Raw genomic sequence first — 21,707 nt, 5'->3', positions numbered from 1 at the left:
TAGAGGTTCCAATATCAGAGTAAACGTTTCAGTCCTTTATTCAGTGTTCCCAAAAGCCCTAGCTTGCCTACCTCCAATGGAACATTTCAGGCACTCTATATTTGGCTTCAAGGATGAGAGATTGATTTTTAATTCTGCCTTTTGTAGCATTGCCTCCAACCGCAGCTGATAACTGAAAGATTAATACAGATTTCGGACTGTAATACCCGAATTTTAATTTGTTGCTGAAGAAATAGAAAACGCGTGCGCGTGCTGTGTGCAGTTATAAAGCACACGGGGGTTGGCAAAACACTACAGAAGTGTTCGGATAAGCACGACGCGTTGCGTAGTGCTTCTCTACATTTCTCAAAAACCGTTATGTTGGATAGGAATGACGCAACTGAAAGTGTGCGCGCGTGTGGTGTGTGCTCTTATAAAGTACTCCAGAACCACAACCAACCAGAACGCAAGATTCATAACAGTTATTTTATAATTTGAGTTAGAGATAATAACGAATGCAATGATCTAATACGCTCTAACATGGATATTGCTTGAGCAATTGAAAACCCTATTCCTGATTTTTGACTGGAAAACAAGAAAAGGTGGACAGAATGTGTTCTAACCTTTCTACCGAAATTAGCTCCATCAAGAATTTTTCAGCAGTTCCCAGTTTGGTCTTGTCTCCACTAAACGACTTCAGAAGCTCTTCCTGAAATAAAAGGTACATACTGCATGTAACATTGACCACAGTATTCCTTTATTAACTGATAATATGGAATTACTATATGGAATGTTCTCAATCAATTTTCGTTTTCCTTACGAAACAAGCAATCCTGCATAGCTTTGGATTGCAAATGTAACATACCAAATTTTTTCTCGCAATTTCGTTGCAAGTTGGCAAAATTTCGAGGCAAGTTACAAGACACATTTTTAGTTTCGTCAGAGCACTTTCAGTACTACAACATTTCCTCCCCATGAAAAGAGTCAGTGTAGCGTGTGTACAATTTCCCTTTTCTTTGGAACAGAACACCAAAAAAGGGGCAAAGGTAATTGCTGCATGCATAACTCACCTCTGAATTGTCAGGCAAGAGCTTAATAAAGCTTTTCAAGACATCTGGTTCAATTTTGGCAACATCACCTTGTCTTATCAAGTCTATAATTTCCGAATTAGACCTAAAATCCATGCAGAACCACAACTTAACAGAGTTTATCATATGAATGTATTTAAAGGTAGTGACCAAATGGCACAAATTATATCTTTCATTTGTCTACTTCTAAGTGTTAAAAATGAAGCGAGAAGGAGCATCAATATCCCCCGGGGGGATACTAATCATTAGTCCATTACATAATACCCCTAGTCCCCAGTATTTTTCAGGATCTCCCAAACATTTGTCGGTAGCCATTTATACACTGGGGAAGAGTGCCGCAATCCATTTAAAGTAAACCATCTTGCTCAAGACCATAACGTAATGGAATGTGCTCAAGTGTTGTCGAATTCGAGTCTATCTACCAGTAGTAGCAGAATCGCTAACCCACAAGTCATCATGTTACTCACTAAGTTCAATCCCGTAGTGTCGTATAAATCTTTTCTTGCTATCAAACGTCATATCACAAACTTACTTTTTAAATTGCTTCAAGAAAATGTTCAAGTTTAGACTTCGTTTAGGATCCAACAAAGATATCTGAAGACACAAAAATGAAAGGTTAATAAGAAGTATCTTGCTAACGGCCTGTCTTACAGCTAAATTGTTGTTGATAGACATTGGACCATTGAAACAAAAACTAATGTAAACAATGGACTCTTTTCCGAGGGTTCAACAAAATCACTCTATTCGTTACTTTAACAATCTTTTATTTTAGTAAAATCCTAAAAGTACAAGTAGATATTAGAATAATTACCTCTTTGGGAGCTTTTTTCTTGTCTTCTTTTTTCGGGGCCACCTTTTTCTGACAAAACAATTCTTCCTCCATTTTAAAATCAGGATGAATCTCGTCTAGAGACATAACTCGAGTCCAAACACATTGGCGTTGCCGTTGTACGATATGCGCTGGTAGTTTCTGCCAAGCTAGAGTTCTCATTTTAGATCCTGGTCGATATCTGGGTACGACTGGACAACTTTGTGATCTTTGGCATCTTCCGTCTGTGGCTGTTACACCACCAGTTGGTGGTGGTGGGGGAGGCGGGCCGCCCATTCCTGGCGGTGGAGGAGGTGGTGGTGGATTTCCAATGCCATGAATTGGTGGCGGGGTAGGAACATCAGGTATGCCAGGAGGAGGGGGAACGCCAGCCATTCCAGGAAGAGGTGGAGGTGGTGGCATTCCAGGAATACCAGGAGGCGGTGGCGGAGGTGGAACACCAGGAATTCCAGGAATCGGTGGTGGAGGCGGAGCACCAGGAATCCCAGGAGGAGGTGGTGGTAATGGTGGTCCACCAAGAATTCCAGGAAAAGGTGGTGGAGGCGGAGCACCAGGAATACCAGGAAGCGGTGGCGGAGGCGGAGCACCAGGAATACCAGGAATTGGTGGAGGAGGTGGAGCACCAGGAATACCAGGAAGCGGTGGCGGAGGTGGCGGTGCTTTTGTGGGGTGGGGGAAATCATCAGAGATAACAGATGGAGTCTGCGAGGAAGTGCACGAAAGAGAACTTTCTTTGTGACCTTCACTTACTGAATTGGTATCCAGTGATGATTTTTCATCGGTTTCTAGTGATACACCAGATTCAACATTTTCTATTACTTCAACATGAATTTGTTCCTGATCCAGAACTGGGTTATCCAGACAATTTGCAGATTTCGATTCTGTGTTGTTTGCAAGTTTATTTTCCTTTTCTTGGAAATGTACTTTTGATTGATTTTCAGGAGCAATTTCATTTTGACTTTTGGGAGGTTTCACATTTGCAATGCCTTTTTCGCTTGTACGAAGTAATTGTTCAGCTTGAATTTCATCCTCGATATGAACGGCACGTCGCACAAGCTTTTCAACGGTATCCCATACGACATCGGAAACCGGTGACTCCTCATCAATCATCAATAGATTCTGCAGAACACTCAACAGATTCACTGCCTGTGGTTTGCTGCTTACCTAAACAAAATGAGTTAATCTTAGCAAAATTGACTGATTAACAGACAACTCGAGAGAACAAATTATTGAACTGATTTTACATTTTCTTACCCGTTTAAAAACGGCATGGAAAACATCAATATGGCTCGTTAAATCAACTCCTTCTGGTGTCACTTGCTCATCGTCGTCGTCAAGTCTTTGATCTTCAAAAACGTCAAGTTGAACAGAAAGATCTTCATCATCTATATGTCTGTACAATTAAAAAACACAGTTGCATGAGTCAAAAACACAAAGACAGGGAATCTAAATCACGTGTATGGGGGAGGGGGTTCCCAAATGAAGAAATGTAGGTGGAGCGTAAAAACAGCGTAAGAGTGACAACGGCGTTAGGACACCGCAGAACACCCCTTTGGAACTGCCCCTGATTCCTTGTACCATCAGTCTTACCAAACCTTTACTTACCTCAAGCGGCTTAGTATATCAAGAAGTCCAAGACCTTCAAACAAAGACAAACAATAGAACAAAAAATATTAGTTATCGTAGAAATTGTAATAAATCATACTTAAATAAATCAGAGAGAATAAGAGAAAAATATCAAATGCCCTTGGCAGGATTCGAACCCACGTCTTCGGTATTCTAGTCCGATGTGTTAACCACTACACTACAAGGACCAACCACGCTGGTAACGCAGCCAGAATATGAAATGTAGGGTAATCGTGAGGATCCCAGAGCGATATTTTTTCTCTATAGATAAGTTGAACACCGTAAATATGTACGCAAAGATTAGACATAGTATAGTAGTAATAAGTTATGCGTTCGGTGTGTATATTATGAAGTAGAGAGAATAAGAGAAAAATATCAAATGCCCTTGGCAGGATTCGAACCCACGTCTTCGGTATTCTAGTCCGATGTGTTAACCACTACACTACAAGGACCAACCACGCTGGTAACGCAGCCAGAATATGAAATGTAGGGTAATCGTGAGGATCCCAGAGCGATATTTTTTCTCTATAGATAAGTTGAACACCGTAAATATGTACGCAAAGATTAGACATAGTATAGTAGTAATAAGTTATGCGTTCGGTGTGTATATTATGAAGTAGAGAGAATAAGAGAAAAATATCAAATGCCCTTGGCAGGATTCGAACCCACGTCTTCGGTATTCTAGTCCGATGTGTTAACCACTACACTACAAGGACCAACCACGCTGGTAACGCAGCCAGAATATGAAATAGTCTACTTTCTATGATTTGTACCGAAGAGGTATTTACACAAAAAGGTGCCATATTTACCCCTTAGGCAATCCATTATTTAAAACACTATTATTTAAAAAAAGGTTCTTGGGGGAAAAAGAGAAAGGGTGAAGCAAATCCTTCATGCAAGCAGGCCGAATAGTAAAGTGTGATGTAGTGTGATGGCTTAAATAAATCATTTGTCTCACGAAAGAGGGTCATCTGCAAGACTGACGGCGGCGTCTCGACCTCATCAGGCGATGGTAGACTTCATGGCGCAATGGTATAGACTGGATGGTGTGTCTGTTGCTCAACCAACCACAGCACAGACGACGAGCGGTATATAGTAGTAGATGCAATTCAGAATACACCATTACTTGAAGAAGACTAGCAGTTTGCAGTCGAAACGTCTAACCATCTATCTCGTGAGATAAATGAATAAGTATCATTTTCAAAAGAAACCAAGAAAACGTGATAGAAAACAAGACAAGGAGCTGAAAACCGCCCCGACCCCCTAGAACGGTTAATTTTTAAATAATTGTTTGTTATATATGATAAAAACGCACACACACCACCTCCCACCCTGTCTCGATGTAGCAATGTACCTTGAGGGTAATAACTTTGATATATTAAAGACAAAATACGTACCAACAAACTCGTTACGAAGTCTCACTCGTTGCTCAAATTCGTCAGTTGAAATGAGAATAACGTTGATAAACGCAAGACAGGCCGCCATGTATGGTACCACTTCAGCATTTTTAAGTTCGTTGATTATCAGACTAAATCTGTATCTTTGTCCCTTCGTGATCTGTTGAGGTAAGAGTTGATGGAAACCCTCCCATTAATAACATAATGACATAATGCAAGGTTTCCCTTTCATACGCAAATAGTCTACTTTCTATGATTTGTACCGAAGAGGTATTTACACAAAAAGGTGCCATATTTACCCCTTAGGCAATCCATTATTTAAAACACTATTATTTAAAAAAAGGTTCTTGGGGGAAAAAGAGAAAGGGTGAAGCAAATCCTTCATGCAAGCAGGCCGAATAGTAAAGTGTGATGTAGTGTGATGGCTTCGTCAGGTGCCTTGTAGCAAGAATTTTTCCTATCTTAATAATAATAGGATAATATTATTATTTTATTTATCTATTTATTTTAAATGAATAAATCAACTTTTTTTACGTCTCCATGTATTTTAGCTCTTCAGAGCTAATTGGGGAGACAAATTAGAAACTGAAATAGATAAATATAATCCTGTCAAGAAAGAAAGAAAATAATAATAATAATAATATTAAATATTTACACAGACCCAAAATTCAAAATTCTGAGAGTTATGTCTTTTCAGGAATGTACATACTAACGATTATAGGAAAATTCGAATTTATTTGACTTTTTTAGCAAGTTTAATTTTGGGAACACAAAAATCTTAGTGGTAAAAAGACCGCTGTGGAAGATGATGAATGCTTATGTATATGAACCGCCTCAGGCTCACTCAGGATGTTTCGTGATCAGTATATATATAAATACCGGGTTTGCGATATCATGAGGCGAGCGGTTTATCTGTTTCTTATACTTGGCCTCTATACAGTTTCCAATTAGGTCCAATATAAGAGCCTTCCCCAACACTTGCTATCTCATTTTACCTTGTAGTTCTCCAAGGCGTCTATAGCCAACTGGTATCCTTGATGGGAGTATAGACAAAGGGCTGATAACAGTTCAAACACTTGCTTTTTGATCATTGTATTGCTCGTGTCCAAAGCTGTTGGAAACAAAGAAACAAATACTGTTATTCAAATAGTGTATCATATATCAGTTTTATTCAAAGCGGAGAGTTTTATTCACGCGACCACACAAAATGTTTTGCTGCTATAGAAACGACACTAACAAAAGAAAATGATCCAATCGAGTCTGTACCGAGATAGTAGCTGTAATAAATAATAGTGGCACATTAAAAAAGAATTAATTAAACAACGCATGCAGCCATGGGGGGAAAATCCCATAAAGACGTTGTTGTGAAAGAAAAATTCATATTGAAACAAAAAGTGCTAGACCCAGTATGGTACGTTTATGAAATGATTTATCTTAAGTAAGAAAAGGACGCTTTGGACGGGGAAAATTTTGGCCCTTCAAATAAATTGTTCCTGAAATGAGACCATATTTCGCGAACATTGTCAGAAAAATAAATCGAAAAAAGAGAGTCTATAAAGTAAAGTATATTTTGACTATGAACTGTGAATAATATGATAAAGATCCTTGAGCCTGATATCGAGATTGTCCTAGATAACATTACGATGCCATAGTAACTGAATGAATGGCAAGCAAAGGTTTACAGCAAAAATAGATTTCAAAAATGTAAACACTGAATGGAATGGATGGACATGCGAACGACAGTTTTTTCAATGATTCAGTTTTTTTAACATGAAAAGACCTCGTAGACCTTGTAGGCTTATTTAATGAATTTTAAAACAGGTTTTTTAAATAAGTTAATTTTTTGAATTGATCCCTTTTTAAACACGTCTCTTTGAAAAGTGAAAATAGGTATTTGGTATACGAGAATTTCTTGATAATGAAATTTTTATTTCTGATAAAAAAATAAAAATATTCGCAATAAGTTATTGCCCCGAAAGTGTGAAAGGCGATATAGCCTATTCTGATGTGCCTGATTGATAAATACTAACTTTACTCCAAATGAAAATAAACGTCAACTTAGACAAATCGTAAAAATCACCATCAAAACGTTTTCCCAGCTGTTAAGCTTACAACACGAACATCTAACCTTTGACTAGATTTCGTGAGAACTGAGAATCATTGACGATGTAGTTGAGGCCCGCTTCTGAGTTCATGACTTCCTTTATGCAGTTAACGCACTCCACTTGTAAAAAAGCATCAACAAACGCTAATTTGCGACCACTAAGATGGCGAAGCCCTTCAAATAATACTTCCATCCCACCGTAAAGCAAAAACTCCTCGATCCATTCCCTTGAGCTTGATTTTAACTTGGTTTTCAAGCCGGAGAAATTCTGTACCGATGGAGAACCTAAGAGACGTACGCAAAGTTCTGCTCCAAGATTTGCAGAGAATGTTCGATGGTCGATGAATCTGCTATTTGGAGAAAACTTTAGACGAATACTTCGCCACTTGCTGTTGGTTGTCATCTTCTCTTTCACGATTTTCCTTTTCCAGCCAGGAATAACAGGTTATTCGCTTCTCTGAAGCCGATGTTGAAAATGCTTGGGTTAGTGTTTTTTCTCCTACTGATCAACAGAGTCAGGTGGTAGCCAGCGGCCAAGGGGTCAAGCATTCGTTGTCATTGTAGTCGACTTAGAATAGTAAGTATATAAAGACTATTAGCACACTAGGACCCATTTGACTTTGCTGTCAGTAAGCCAGCTTTTACTGGTTGGTTGACCTTTGATTAACGACTGCTTGTGAATGCTACACTTAAAACACAAAAATCCACTTGTGAAATGAATATTTTGCTTCCTAAACTGAGTCGTAAACAATTTAGTGTTACTTTGGAGGGGATTAAAAGAAAACAATAATGGCGGTAGTTAAGACACTCTGGTATTGTCAAGAAAAACCGTCGTTGACACAGGTTCTCACATTAATGAAAATACTGTTTACTTTTACCCCCTTTTTATCTTTATAATAGGGTCAAATTGGAAAGCAATTGTGTATTGATCAAGACCATGTTTGCTGGTACGAAAATGTTTGGATTGAAAACAGATAGCCTTTTCAGAAAAACATTTTGTTGTAAATGTCACGGGAAAACATAACATTTACGAACTTGGTTCTAAACTGATATGAAGAGTGAGTGGGCGTATGGATGTGTGTGGAGTTGTGTGAATGAAGAAGGTTTCAACGATGCACTGAGCTATGCAATACGAGAGTTAAGCCGGTTAGATTAATTGAATTCTTTTCGTAAACTTAGTGCAAAAACGATATCGATGAACGAATTCAGAAATATTCCAATTCGCCGTTTGTGATGAACTCATTGACAGCTAGTTTACAACCTTCAAAAACAGTCTCAGGCATGTTCGTTGAATGCTTTTTGTAAAATAAGAAAAAGAATCATCGTGAAAGACAAAGACTGACAAGTGACATCAGTGACATTCAGTGAGACAGCTCTGACTGTCATCAATCTAAAAAAACATTACGTGATTCGCATATGAAATTACATAACTTTCTTATTTACTAAAACTATACCTATGAACAGTGGCAATTAAACTATTTTTCAAAACGAATAGCTTCTGGTTAAATAAATCTTCAGAAGTGTAATTACGAAAAAGTTAACTAAATTGCTCCAGAAAAGGCGGAGTCGGTGTATGGTGCACATCTTGGTCGACTAGTCTCTTGAGTTTGCTGCTCTAATAGAAACTAAACATGTTATCGTCCTGAGAAGAAAACCACATTTTGCTGTGTTAGTTCAACAGCACGTATATCCTATCTTCACCCGCTGTCACCCAAAATGTTTGCCACATTGACAAGCATTAAATCATTTGCAGGTGCAAACATTTTCGCCGGCATTTTGACTCCGGTTAACGAAAAAGTAATATAGGCATTGGTTAGGAATCCAAACGTGTTTTGCTAGAAACGTAACCTATTTGACTCAATTCCTAACAAAAAGTCGAGTTGAGAAAAAAAATGGATCCAATCAGTCTGTGGAAAGTTTTCAGTATTAAGAAAGCTGAGCAACTGATCCGATGTTCCGGCGTTCTGTCAGTCATGACGTTGGTCGTAATATGGTTCAAAGTCGAAGCATGCCTAGCTTTTCAGTTTAGTCATGAAATTAAAAAGCAGATTAATTGAGAGGAATAAATTAACTTGAGAGAATCACCCCAAGAGAAGATATCTAGAATGAGGCAATACCGAAAAAAATCAGGAAACGCCTCAAGAACAAAATCTTTAATCAATAATGTCTTAAAGTATGTGTCGTTCAAACGCAATCACGAGAATGATTTTGAAGGAAATTTATCAAAGTGGATGGACAGTTCAAAATATATTGCAAAACTTACATAATGGGTTGTCAATAACAAGAGGAATTGTTGACATACAACGACGGAAGTCCATTTCTAACGTTTCGATAATGAATTGCCTACATTAATAGACGATACCGCTGGACAGTAAAAATGTTTGTCTTGCGGTCAAACTCTTGCTATCTCCACGGAATATACTAAAATAATGGGAGAAGACTTAAAAGGACGGGTATTAGTATTCTTAGAACTCACGAATTACAAGATTTTTACATCACATTTTCAATGCATTCGTGAAAGCTTTTCCAACCTAAAATATAGCTATTAACTTTTTTAATTGGACAACAGAAATCAAACGAGCTCAATTCTCTACGGCCAAGTTAATTGATCGTCTGGTGATTACTCATCATTAGTGCTTAACTTTTGATATATTCTTCCGCTGCTTTTTTTTTTTCTATCATTGCGATCTGAGGTAAAAACATCAAATCTAAAGCCTCTCTTAATTTCTTAGCGTCCAATTTTAATGCAGTTGAACCGTATGCATTTTAAACTGAATATGGGACGCACAACTTAAGTCTCTATGTAGGCGAATTTAATATAGTTATCATAAAAAACCACGGCAATCCAGCTGTTGTTTTTCTTTTAATAACTTCAGAAAACGCATAAGATGTTTATGTGTCAACCATTTTCGGCACACTGGTTGGTCAGCAAAAGTTCAATTGATAATAAGTAAAATGAAACTTTATTTGTTTTTGATTCAACATTTGTCACAAGCTGAGAACTCGTGACCATGGAATATTGTTTATAAAGAATTTTTTTGGTGCCGAAATCGATTCGGGAATTGAACAGTTAGTTTCTGCTTTAAATTTTTACTCAGTTTTTAATAGGCTCTTGTTGATTGCATAGTTAATCTATTAACTATGGTGATTGACAGGAGAATCATCTGAGAAATATCTGAGGATTTCATAGTTGACCAAACACCACCAAAAACGAATGTGCGAAATGTTAACGAAAGTTAAGTTCTGTTTCCTTGACAGCAATGTAGCGCGTAACAGAAACGTTTTCAAATTAGTCACGTGACAAAACAGGTATGATTGAGTGGGTCGATTATGACAACAGACACAAGAAAAGAAACTCAGTCGTTCTTGGATGGCGCTGTATGCGCGGAGGAGTACAACATCAGTATATCGTTCTTCACAATTAACTGAACTAAGTTCTTTTGTCAGCGACAATTACAAATATCTAACGTAAAGCGTCCCGGCGGAATTACTTTGTATCTATTTAAATGTACTCTATAGAAGAGTCAGTAAGCCATCGTGTATTATCGTCTATCAAAAACCTATTTGTTCCCGCAATTTCATTAATGATTAAACATTTTTGAGTTTTAAAAGCTTTGATATTTGTTTAAGTGATCTATTTCTGACCTTTTATTATGTTATCGCTATATTGAAAACGTATTAGTTTTGTTTTTTTTTGTTTTTTTTTTTTTTTGTAACAAATGAGAGTAAATTAATATTCTATTACGTCAGCCAGACTGGCGAGTATTTCATTACAATATTTAATGCACCCATTTAAAAATACTCTTTAAATCAATAAATAATTGATTGACAAAATAAATAATTGAATTACTATACCAAAATGTAGGCATACTACTCGATATGTATCGACTTGAAACGAATATCTTTATTCTTACTAACTGACCATCGCGTTTAAAGATTAGACAAGGAATAAAATATCCATTGACTTAATGGTCTAAGTAAGACTCATTAATCAACGCCATAAATTCTACAAAAACGTGGACGTTAATAAGCTGATGTCAAACAAACACGGCACTTTTAAAACGTATTTTTTTCAATATTTAGTTTCTTACTTCCTAAAAACTAAGGTTGTTGTTAAAGAATCGGTTCTGTGAATCTAACTAACCTTGACTTAGTCTCCGAACAGTATCTTGGCATTCAATCACGTATTGAAGTCCAGATTTTGAGTTCATTACCTCTTTTATGCAAGACACACATTCCAGTTGTAGTAGTGTATCAAGAAATCGAGTTCTCTTACTAGAGCTGGTGCTTAGTCGTTCCAAAGTAAACAATAACACATCCAGTCCACCTCGGTGTAAGAACTCACCAAGCCATTCATTCGAAGAACTTCTCAGCTTCGATCTTATCCCGGCGTAATTTTGAATCGATGGGTAGCTTAATATTCTGATAGAAAAGTCCACGCCACATTCTTCGAACAGAAGCGGGGAAATTCTTTCTCCAGTAAAAACCTTTTTCAGATCCATCCATTTCATTTTCGTGTTGAAATAAGACATTTTTAGACCTCCCACTCTCTCTCTTCGCCAGGCTTAGGCGTCAATCTTTTTTACCACAACCCTATCCCTGCCTATCCACCACATCACAGGTGTCTGTTATTCGTGTCTGTATCCATGGAAACCACTGAGACATGACTTTCTTTTAAGTGCATTGTAGAAAAAAGGCAAAAATCATCTCCGGCCAAAATAAAATGAGCGTTTCTCCATCAGATCATATAGGCAACTTTCACTCGCCGCTCCTTCCGCAGGTGTAACTCCTATATAACTTAATAATATATTCCACTTAAACAACAGCTTATTTCTGAGCCTGTTAAAAAATGTTTTTTTTCCCCTTTAATAAACAGTTTTTTAACGATAATTTTGACCACACAAAAAATAACGCTGCACCGCTGATCATAACGTCTGTTCCGAGTTATTTTTAGATCGGTCCAGACGCGTTGCAGACTCTTTTAGCTTACGCACTGAACAAAACCACATACCAAAACAGGTTTAAGTTGAATAATTCAGTATCATATTATTTAAGGTTACGGCCAACATTAATACGCATAAAATGCTCACTTCTTTATCAAGAGTCTCATTAAAATGAAGCTGATAAATTGGAGCTATCTGGTGTCTTGCCAACCTTGCTCGCCAAAGAAAATAAACAAAAGTAAAAACAGAAATCGAAATTGAAACTAGTCCCTAAACTACAATTGTGTTAATGTTAGTGCGTGGGGGATTATAAAAATCACCATAGAGTGTGTATAGATATGAAGAAATTGAAACAAAAATGAGTTTTCATGTTTGATTACAAGTTTTAGACAATATCATATCACGTGCTTTTCCTTTTAGTTGTACCAGAGTTAATATAGTTCCCCTCTATTAACTCTGATTGTACAGATAGTATGTTATCTTGCCCGAGCCCGTATACTAAATACACCGGGTATAATGCGAAACAGGAGAGCATGGTATGTAACGGGTCCCTTCCTGTCCCTTTCCTTTACTCCGCTGCTATACTATCCGCACGTACAGTACAATGATTAAAGCAAGTCTGTACCCTAACCTCTTGGCTATGAAAGAACACGTTCCGAGACAATCATCACAAAACAAATAAACCTTGGTCAAATGGTCATTTCATACGTGTACGACGCTTTCGCTCATGGGGGAAAATATTCTGCTGGGATTGCGTGCAAGGCAAATACAAATCAGTTGTCCTTTCAATCTCCTTTACTCACTTAGAAAATTTCGTCAAAAATATTTTTTACTTCAAATGTTGTAGTTGCTTTTTTGATTGGCTGGATGGCTTTTTGATCGCTATACATATCATTCATTCCAACTTATACTTTAGACAAACAGTGCACAATAGCGGTCAAGTGCGGACAGAGTGCTAGCCCTCTACAGTGGTAATTAAGCAAAAAGTCGGTGGTGTAATCTTATCTCGGGCAAGAAAGCAAAACAAAATCAATCGTTCTTCAATTTTTGTCAAAGTGTTGAATTCAATAACCTTTGCATCTGGTCTGATTTTCAAGTCATCTCAGTTCTACATACCTTCATACAAAATCAATCCATGCATGATATTTATTCATGTTTAATTAAACAAACCATAATTAATAGTTCATAAACTATGAACAAACTTTAAATAAATCATTATTAAACAAACTAGTAAAAAAATGCGTTGTTTTTGTTGAGGTCTATAGCTACACCACAGGAATCCAGTATCATGCTGATCGGATGTTAATCTTCACGTCATGAGATCAATTTGAATTCGAATTCGTCATACATCATATACGTACGAACAGTCAGGCAATATATCTAGATTGATTGGGTTATTCGAGAAAGCGATAACCGTATAATACATTGGCATGTTATCTAAAAAATGAACATGAACCAATCGTCACCCAAATTATGGGGCAGATTTAATTGATCGAGTGGAGTGACCAATGTGGTTCTAAAGGGGATTTTAACATAAGGATTTAAAAAAATTCAAGTAGCCTGCACAGGCAAGAGACAAATTTGACTTGGGCAAGCTAGCTTACCTCGAGCAAGCGAGCATACGAATCCCTGGCTTTCCATCATGGCCATGAGACCAGTTTCGGAGTTCATCACTTCTTTAACACATCGTACACATTCTAGCTCGGTGAAAGCATCCATGAAAGACAAGGTTTCCCTTCTATCCATGGTATCCAGGCTGTCGAGTAGAATAGTCAGTCCTCCTAGGTTTACGAACTCTTTCAGCCATTCTGATTTACAATTCTTGAGTTTATGATGAAGACAAGAAAAGTTTTTCAAAGAAGGGACTCGGAGCAACTGAACACAAAGCTCGGGATCAACATCTTCAAAGCTTCCAAACTCGATTTGTTTGGCTTTTGAAGTCACAACCAATTTGTAAGCTTTGCCCCAAACAGCCATTGCTTGAACACTGACTGGCAAATTCAGTATCCCTTAAGAAACTTTCCGTCAATTTCAATATACAGCCTAACTATAGTCTTAGCTAGATTAAGCACGTTCTTAATATACTATGTGATATCACCGTTACTTTATACTTTGATAACTAATAAGCGCGCAATGTGTCATGGATCGATGAATTCAAATAACAATGTCACAGGTCAAAGAGACAATTAAAGCTACATCAATGACAAGCTAGAAACACCGAGAATATCATGCAATTTTACATGTTATGGCTAGTACAACGAGAATATAATAATAGTAATTATATACACTAGTTTTGTGGTCTTTCCAGATTTGTCGGACGATATCGTTAAAGAAGTGACGTAGCTCTTGCAAAAGAGAAGATATGAATAAACTAGACTCAACATGCCATGATTAGTCTACTAGTTTCAAGGTCTTCCATTGCTTCGATGTCGTGGAGCTTGTCACTCAACCAAATGCTAGCAGTGGTATATCAAGTTGGGAAGAGAGAAAAAAACGTTTATAAAAAAGCTACAGATATTAGTCTCGAGTTATGATTGTACAAGTAATATAGTTGTTCTGACTATTATTAGCTGTTAATTGTTTTGTTATTCGTTAACTGAGTGATAAAGCTAAAAAAAGACAAAAGACGTTTTTTGAATTTTTTCCCCAAATGGCATAAATGAAATGTTTGCACAAAACATGTTTTCATAAAATGTCTCTCGCACTCCGAGACTGGCACCGATATTTTGGTAGTGTAGGGAAATGACGATAAAAGGAAAGAAGATGAGATCAAAGTTATATACTTATTTCAATAAAGTTTGTCACTAAAAACCTAGAAAGCTGTGATCGCTGAGAATCATGGGAAATATTTCATATCCAACAAGTAAATCTTTTGACACAAACTGCAGCAGTTGAGGATATTCAGAGGAGGTGAAACTGTAACTGGTAGAAGATGTGCAAGTCCATCAACAGTTATCAAGCGGTTGAAACATGTAAAATGTATCTACCCATAATCCTTGCTGGTCTCAGCTTTGTAGCTTTTTTGGTGACTAACTTTATACAAAAAGATCACGTCATTAGATGTGTCACGCGACGATGTCACGCGGTACTGATGATCATGCCAGGTACTGGCTATGTTCCTCTGCATGCTGGCATGCGTGATAGTAAACCTTAATCCTTAGTCATTTATCTTTACAGCATGTTGTTTTGTGTGAGACCAACGGGGAGTCTCTTTAAATCGGGTCACGTATATTGAACTGTTACCATTACGAAAAAAATGTGAAAATGATAAAAACCAAGAGAAAATGTTTATAAAGTTTTACCGACTTATTCTAAAGTAAAAAAATAACCCAGTTTAAAAGTTTAAAAGTTAAGCATCATTTTTTTCAAGTAACTGAATCACTCAATTTCATTTTTGACCAGGCATGCCGTAGTTATTTAACTCCACGCCATCATCTTTACCATGGAAATCTCTCAGAAAATGATATTGTATCAAATAGAAATGTTATCGTATCATGCCGGAGCCAAGGGTTAAACCAGTTCAGACTTGTCATTTTTTTTTTTTCAGTTTTACGCATGTATACTTGGTCTTGAAATAGGAGCTGGGATTTGCCTTTTTGGGCTGGGAAAATGGGATTTTATGGACTGGGAATGGGATTCACAAACGAAAAATAATCAACAAATTGCGGGAATTGGATTGAGATTGAGATTTGAGCAAAACATATGCTGGGAAATGGGATTAGGATTCCCCTTCAGGACCCTCTTGAAAGAATGACCAAACTTCAGGTGATGATGTCAGATAAGTGTTTAATCCTCTGAGGTGGATGGGCGGATATCATATTAAGAGGTCAGTTAAGGACCTGGTTCTAAGGTCCACTGACGAAAATCTATTTTGCCAGCTTGTACTCGGGTTATTTTCTACCGTGATTAGACCACAGTCCTCCTACTCATGTTTTGGGTTAGCTGCGGTAGATAGATAGTTATTAATGACACTGTTTTTTTTCACCGGCTTATTCTCTTCAAACGTGCAACCACAAGACTCAGATAAAAAATAATTACTCACAGTGAATCTGCCGCCAGCGTCCACCGGACTTTAACTCTGGTTAGTACAGCCTTAAAGTCGGGCTACCGGGCTGCACGCCAGACTATGAATCGGCAGACCCATGCGTGGTGTATATTAACGTCTTCTTCGTTCAGTGATCTTGATGCGTAAAGATGATGTTTCTATCATATAACCCTTGAGCAGTATTTCAGTGTATCGCGATTCTCCCATACATAAGTTTGATCGAGAGAGATCCAAAACCCGTTTTGTCAGCTCAGAATTACCTTGCAATATACTAGGAGAATCGCGATACATGCACACCAAAAACTCACGCCGATTTTAAGCCGCCAATACGGCGGCAATATAAGCCCACATTGGCGACTCGAAATCCCAATAACTTATAAATATTACTTCGAAAGTTCCCATGATGAATTGGACCAAGGGTTTTCATAACTTGCTGAGAAAACAAGGGACCTTGAGATATCAGAGAAACGAAAGTTTGATTTTCATATATCAAACCCTAGCTTGTAGATGAACAGTACTGTAATGGCGAATACAATTAATGGCATTATCATTTCCTTGGATAATTTTTAAGTCCGAAAACAATTTGTTGAGAAATTTTGTTAATATTTAAAGCAATTGCTCGTTTGCCCAAAAAATATTCAAGTCCGGCTTGACGCACAGTGGAGAGACATACTGATCCCGATGGCCCCTCCAGCCAAACTTCAAACCGTTCAGCCAATTATCAGAATTAAGGTGGGACGCAAACTTGTACTCTATTAATAGAAAAGTTAAGCACTTTTATGTAAAAACTTTCAAGTAAAAACTCTACAGATTTAAAGTGCTACGCATTTCCTCCTAGAATGAAAATAAACTGCTGAATTAGAAAGGAGTCAGTGCTTTGTAAGCTAAAATACTCAGGACCGAAAGTTCCTTCCGCTTTGCTAGATCTGAAAACGTGTTCTACTAGATAAGAAAAGATTCAATCCAAAACACAAAACAAGAAAAACGCCGGTAAATGGTGTTAGGGGCTGTTTATATGGAGCGAGCCAGCCCGGTAAGCGGGCTAGTCCGCTTGGCCGAGATGAATTTTGGATTGCGTTTATATGGGAAAATTCAGCCCGCTTACCGGGATGAAATCAGTCATGTGATCATCCAGCCTCGTTAGCATACGAACTCGTCCCGCGAAAATCAAAAAAAAAATATGGCGGCATGCGCAGTAGGATCAAATCCAGCCCGCTTACCGGGCTGGCTCGTTTATATGGGAATTTTTCCATCCCGCTTGCCGAGATCTCGGTAAGCGGGCCAGCCCGTCTCCCCATATAAACACAAACCTTTTTTTTTAACGAAAAGAGGCCGAGCCGAGATCTCGGCAAAGCGGGCTAGCCCGCTTACCGGGCTGGCTCGCCTCCATATAAACAGCCCCTAAGTCAAACTGCGCATTCGTAGATCCATAATTATAATGAAATGCCTAAAATCTTCCTTTTTATCATTGAGGAAAAAGATAGATATAAAAAAGGAAAAAACAGATTGCTTGAAAAAACGTATTCATCAACTCTTATACAATTCATATATCGCTTTTTCTATTGAATTCAGCTTCTTGTCTTTATCCTTTATCATGGCATAATCTGGCCGGGTTCTGCATCATTCACTCTTAATTAATATTTTGTCTAACTAGATGATAAATACAGATACCGGAAATAAAGCCTTCAAATGCAAATTGTCTGTTATGCTCTCATCCTCATGAACTGACAAACGCTTGTCGAGACAAACAAACCTAAAGTACCAGAAAAATGCTACAAAAAGCATCTGCGAGTTGTATCAAGAGAATATTAGATGGGATCACACTAGCTCCAAAAATACCAAAGTAGTACTTAGAGAAACCGTTATATAGTACAATAATTCTTCGTTTGCAATAGACGTCATAGCCGCCATATTGAAAGAATTTGACAAAAGATTTTTCAATGAATTCTTTTGTTATATCTTCCAACATGGCGGACATCCCTTTTGTTATTGTGCTCTCTTGGTATTGATTGCAAACCAAGAATATTTCAAAACGGACCCGTGAGACCCGCATCAGAAGACTTCATAATTAATAAGATCACGTATTGAGATCACTATTTTCAAAAGTGCTTGGTATATCTCCTCGTTGCTTCCTCCTTAAAAATCTTAACCTAATTAGGAATATCAATAATAACACATGTACTTTCCTAAATTAGCTAAGTACTGAAAGAACATGCGTGATTGCATTAATAGAGCAGAGCATATGTATATCGGCCCGATTACTTATGATTTTGGTGTTAAGTGCTTGTCACTAGGCAGATTAAGGTTCTCTTTTTTCCTTCCCGCAAACGGCAAACTGTGACCACGTTTTCATCGTTTCCCTACATTTCACTTTACCTTTTGCAAACCTCCTCGACAAAGACAAGTATTCTTTTGTTTGTCTACTACTTGGAGATTTTTGCGATTCCTTATCACTAATTTTAAAGAATTTTTTAATGGTCAACTGACGTTTCACGTTTGCCGTAAACGAGAATCTTAAACTACTAGCTACTGTTATCAACGGCAGATTAACACGTGATACAGATATACACTATGTATACACGTCTTTCACTTTCGTTAGAGTACTGATAGACTGTTCATAATCACACTAATCTTGATAAATCCTTGATGTGTCAGTCTATACATTTTCATACATGTTCGCAGCTACTGTATACCAAGTTATGTATTGTCTTTTTAGTGGAAAACCTTTCCGAATTGATTATAACTCTATTCAATTTGAAGAACATTACACAATTTAAAGAACCTATCTACACATTTCACGATTCAAAGCTACTAAAGGACAACTTGATTCTTCTTGAAGAACAAACTTTTGACTTTAATTAGTTGTTTCAATCTTTTCAAAATACCACTCAATACGCGGCTGTTCGGTGGAGTTAGTACATGAACACCGGCAGTCGGTAAAGAAACACCTGTTAATCGTGTTTGTAGAACCCTACAGCGATTTCACTTTAGAATGTCCAAACATAAAGTGGAATAAACACCTCCGCTCTCTCATACCGAGATATTTCTTGATAAGGCCGCCTCATTGTAAGGAGATTATTATCAATATTTTCCCTCAAACAATAATGTTATGATATACGCAACCTAAAGTTGCTCAGAGATATGTTTTTTTAACAGCATCAAAACTGATTATTCTTTTTAAAAAAAAGCCCTAACCAACTGCATACATTATCAAATAAAAAATGACTCAGATGGCTTACCTGTTGCCAGTTGTCTTGTAAATTCTTGGCTTTGTACCATGAATTCCAATCCAGTTTGTCTGTTTAGTACAGCTTTAATACATCGAATACATTCTAGCTGAACAAATGCATCAGTAAACCTCACAAGTTCTCTTTCACCAAGCTTTTCTAAGACTTCGAAGAGAGCTTTCATTCCTCCAAGCGTAAGGAAACCAGTTATCCACTTTTCACTGCAATGTTCTAATTTTATTTTGAGTGCGGTGTAGTTTTTCAAGGAAGGTATACGAAGGAACTTGATGAATAGTTCTGGTTCAACTTCGTCCAAATTACTGAAATCCTCCAACTTTTCTCCTTCAACCAGACCCGCCGTTTTGGCAACTTTTTTCCATTTCATAGACATCTTGAAAACGAATAGCTACTGTTACGTGGAGTTGCAGTTCACAGACTGGCAGCTCAATGTAGTAAAGCGTGGTAAAGCTAGAAGAATAGTGAGAGTTGCTGTTTTCGGGGGTCGTCAGTCCATTGACCTTGAAATACATACAACTCAACTAAAGAACGGATTTACATGTTGACACTATAAAGGTTGAGGGCATTGAGTCTCCACTATTCGCGAGGGAATTCATGAGCCGGAAAAGACAAGAGTTAACTTAATTATGCAAATGGTTATGTTAGATATTGGTCCGCAATGGAGCTTAGCTGTCACACTGATGACATTCATGGTTCAAAGGCTTCTATAGACAAAAATAACCCGACTTTCCAAGTGTATGAGATTAGAATATGGCCGTATAAAAAGATTTACCACTTACTTTTGCAGTGCACTGGTTGAAGTAAAGTCGTTTGGTACTTTTTTACTTGCACAAACAATTAAATGCATAGATTGTTGTAGCAAATCAAATGGTTAGCCCTAATTGCTTGGATACCACTGAACTGATGGCTGCATGGCCACCAAACATGATGAATGCTGATTGGCTGGCAGGTGGAATGTGGATGATTGATAGCATGGACAATCACGCTAGACTACTTCTTTTTCTTTCAGCAAAAATGACAAATGGAAACAAGAAGTGAATGAAAAAGTGGACGTGAAATTTAGAAAACATAGAGTAAAAAGTAGAAGTAAATAATGAACCTTCAAAAGAATGGAATAGAAAATGTAGTCAGAAAGAACGAGTATAGATGTCGACAGTGTGAAGTGTGCTTCGCATTCCTAATTCGGGAAGTCAGAAGAAGAAAAAAGATAATATCGAGTTAGAAAAAATATGCTGATTTCATCGTTAGTGTTTTAAATACGTCTAAGTGCTAGAGTGCACGCACTAAAACCGTGAGCATTAAATAGTACTAATTAGTACTATTTCATACAGAATCCTTTGTTTTCTATTGTTTAATTATCACTATTTAGTGCTAAAAATTAGTATTTGTTTCACGGATTTAGTGTGAGCACTCTATCATCTTTTAAAAAATAAAATGAACGCCTAAGTGCCATCATTTTCTTAAAAACATGTTTCTGCTGTTTAAAGCAAAGTAGTGGCCAGTTATCGAAGGATAAACTAGTTTAAAACTTCTATTTAGGAATGAGTAATTAAGATCTACAGTTGTTGGCTTTGCACTGTACGTTTCATAAACCTTTCAGTGGTGGAAGCAGATGGGCCATCAGTAGCTCTCGGTTTGGTATGTGGGCCTTATTCGCAGTGGCGGATCCAGGACTTTAAGAGGGGGGGGGGGGGGGGGGGGGAGGGGGGTCATTTTTGCAAATCTCGGCACAACAATAACGTTCTCTTGCATCATCATTTTTCCCATGAGGCACATCACTGGCCTAGGGGCGCTCCTGATAAGAATAACCTAATCAAAAAGCGGACCTACCATACTTTTATTTATTTATTTTAAAAAATATAAAAAATCCAAGGTAGCAGCCGGTAAGGAGGGGGGGTTCAATTGCACCCAATGAACCCCCCCCCTAAATCCGCCACAGATTCGGACCACACCGTTTACAAATCAATGTTTGGGGAGTTGACATTTAGTACCTGTATTGATCAATCGAATTTGATCATGTAATAAATGTATAAATTTCTTTTTCTTTATCTCGCGGATTAAAGTGTAAGAAGAGCCCCGCTATCTCTATGACGTATGTCACTAGCCTTACAAAAATTCCACACACGCAGTGCTACAATATGTTAGTGTGAGAGAATAGCAGCTTTATAAAGTTGCAACTTAGCACTAGTGGTTATCAGATTCCTTAACCTTCTTATAACCCCTACTCTTTGGCTAGCTTTCTTACACACGATACTTATATGATCAGAAAAATTTAGTTCTCTAACGATATTAACATCTAATAAGGTAATGTTATGATAGGATTCGATCTTTGTCCCATCAACTACTATTTCTATTTCGTTCTCATTCTTATTTCTGCTCATCAACATAGTCCCATATATGTTTCTTAAAGTTACCCCTAAGAAAATCTGAATCATACCAATAAGCCTTTTC

The 21,707-nt window shown here is 37.5% G+C and overlaps 1 protein-coding gene across 2 annotated transcripts in view; it reads right to left on the bottom strand.

The window, feature by feature from the left end:
- Positions 1-19,813, bottom strand: part of LOC116295681 (inverted formin-2) — a 28,674-nt gene extending 8,861 nt beyond the window's left edge. The window contains exons 1-10 of one of the 2 annotated variants that reach the window (XM_089038556.1): positions 19,251-19,813; positions 5,915-6,030; positions 4,920-5,079; positions 3,502-3,535; positions 3,151-3,289; positions 1,879-3,060; positions 1,600-1,661; positions 1,050-1,152; positions 603-688; positions 72-172 (exon numbers count right to left, since the gene is read on the bottom strand). In XM_089038556.1, coding sequence (XP_088894682.1) covers positions 72-172; positions 603-688; positions 1,050-1,152; positions 1,600-1,661; positions 1,879-3,060; positions 3,151-3,289; positions 3,502-3,535; positions 4,920-5,079; positions 5,915-6,030; positions 19,251-19,629 — 2,362 coding nt within the window. In that variant the 5' untranslated portion in view covers positions 19,630-19,813. Of the gene's footprint in view, positions 1-71; positions 173-602; positions 689-1,049; positions 1,153-1,599; positions 1,662-1,878; positions 3,061-3,150; positions 3,290-3,501; positions 3,536-4,919; positions 5,080-5,914; positions 6,031-13,570; positions 14,195-19,250 lie in introns of those variants that run through there. The other variant, XM_089038557.1, reaches the window with a different exon arrangement.
- Between the last annotated feature and the right edge of the window lie 1,894 nt (positions 19,814-21,707).

The sequence above is a fragment of the Actinia tenebrosa genome, unplaced genomic scaffold (genome assembly GCF_029948245.1).
Source record: "Actinia tenebrosa isolate PJP-AT-01 unplaced genomic scaffold, QUT_ActTen_1.0 PGA_scaffold6__47_contigs__length_16458017, whole genome shotgun sequence".
Classification (NCBI taxonomy): domain Eukaryota; kingdom Metazoa; phylum Cnidaria; class Anthozoa; order Actiniaria; family Actiniidae; genus Actinia; species Actinia tenebrosa.
Note: the sequence above shows the minus strand (reverse complement) of the source record. Positions and strands in the feature narration are given on the sequence as shown.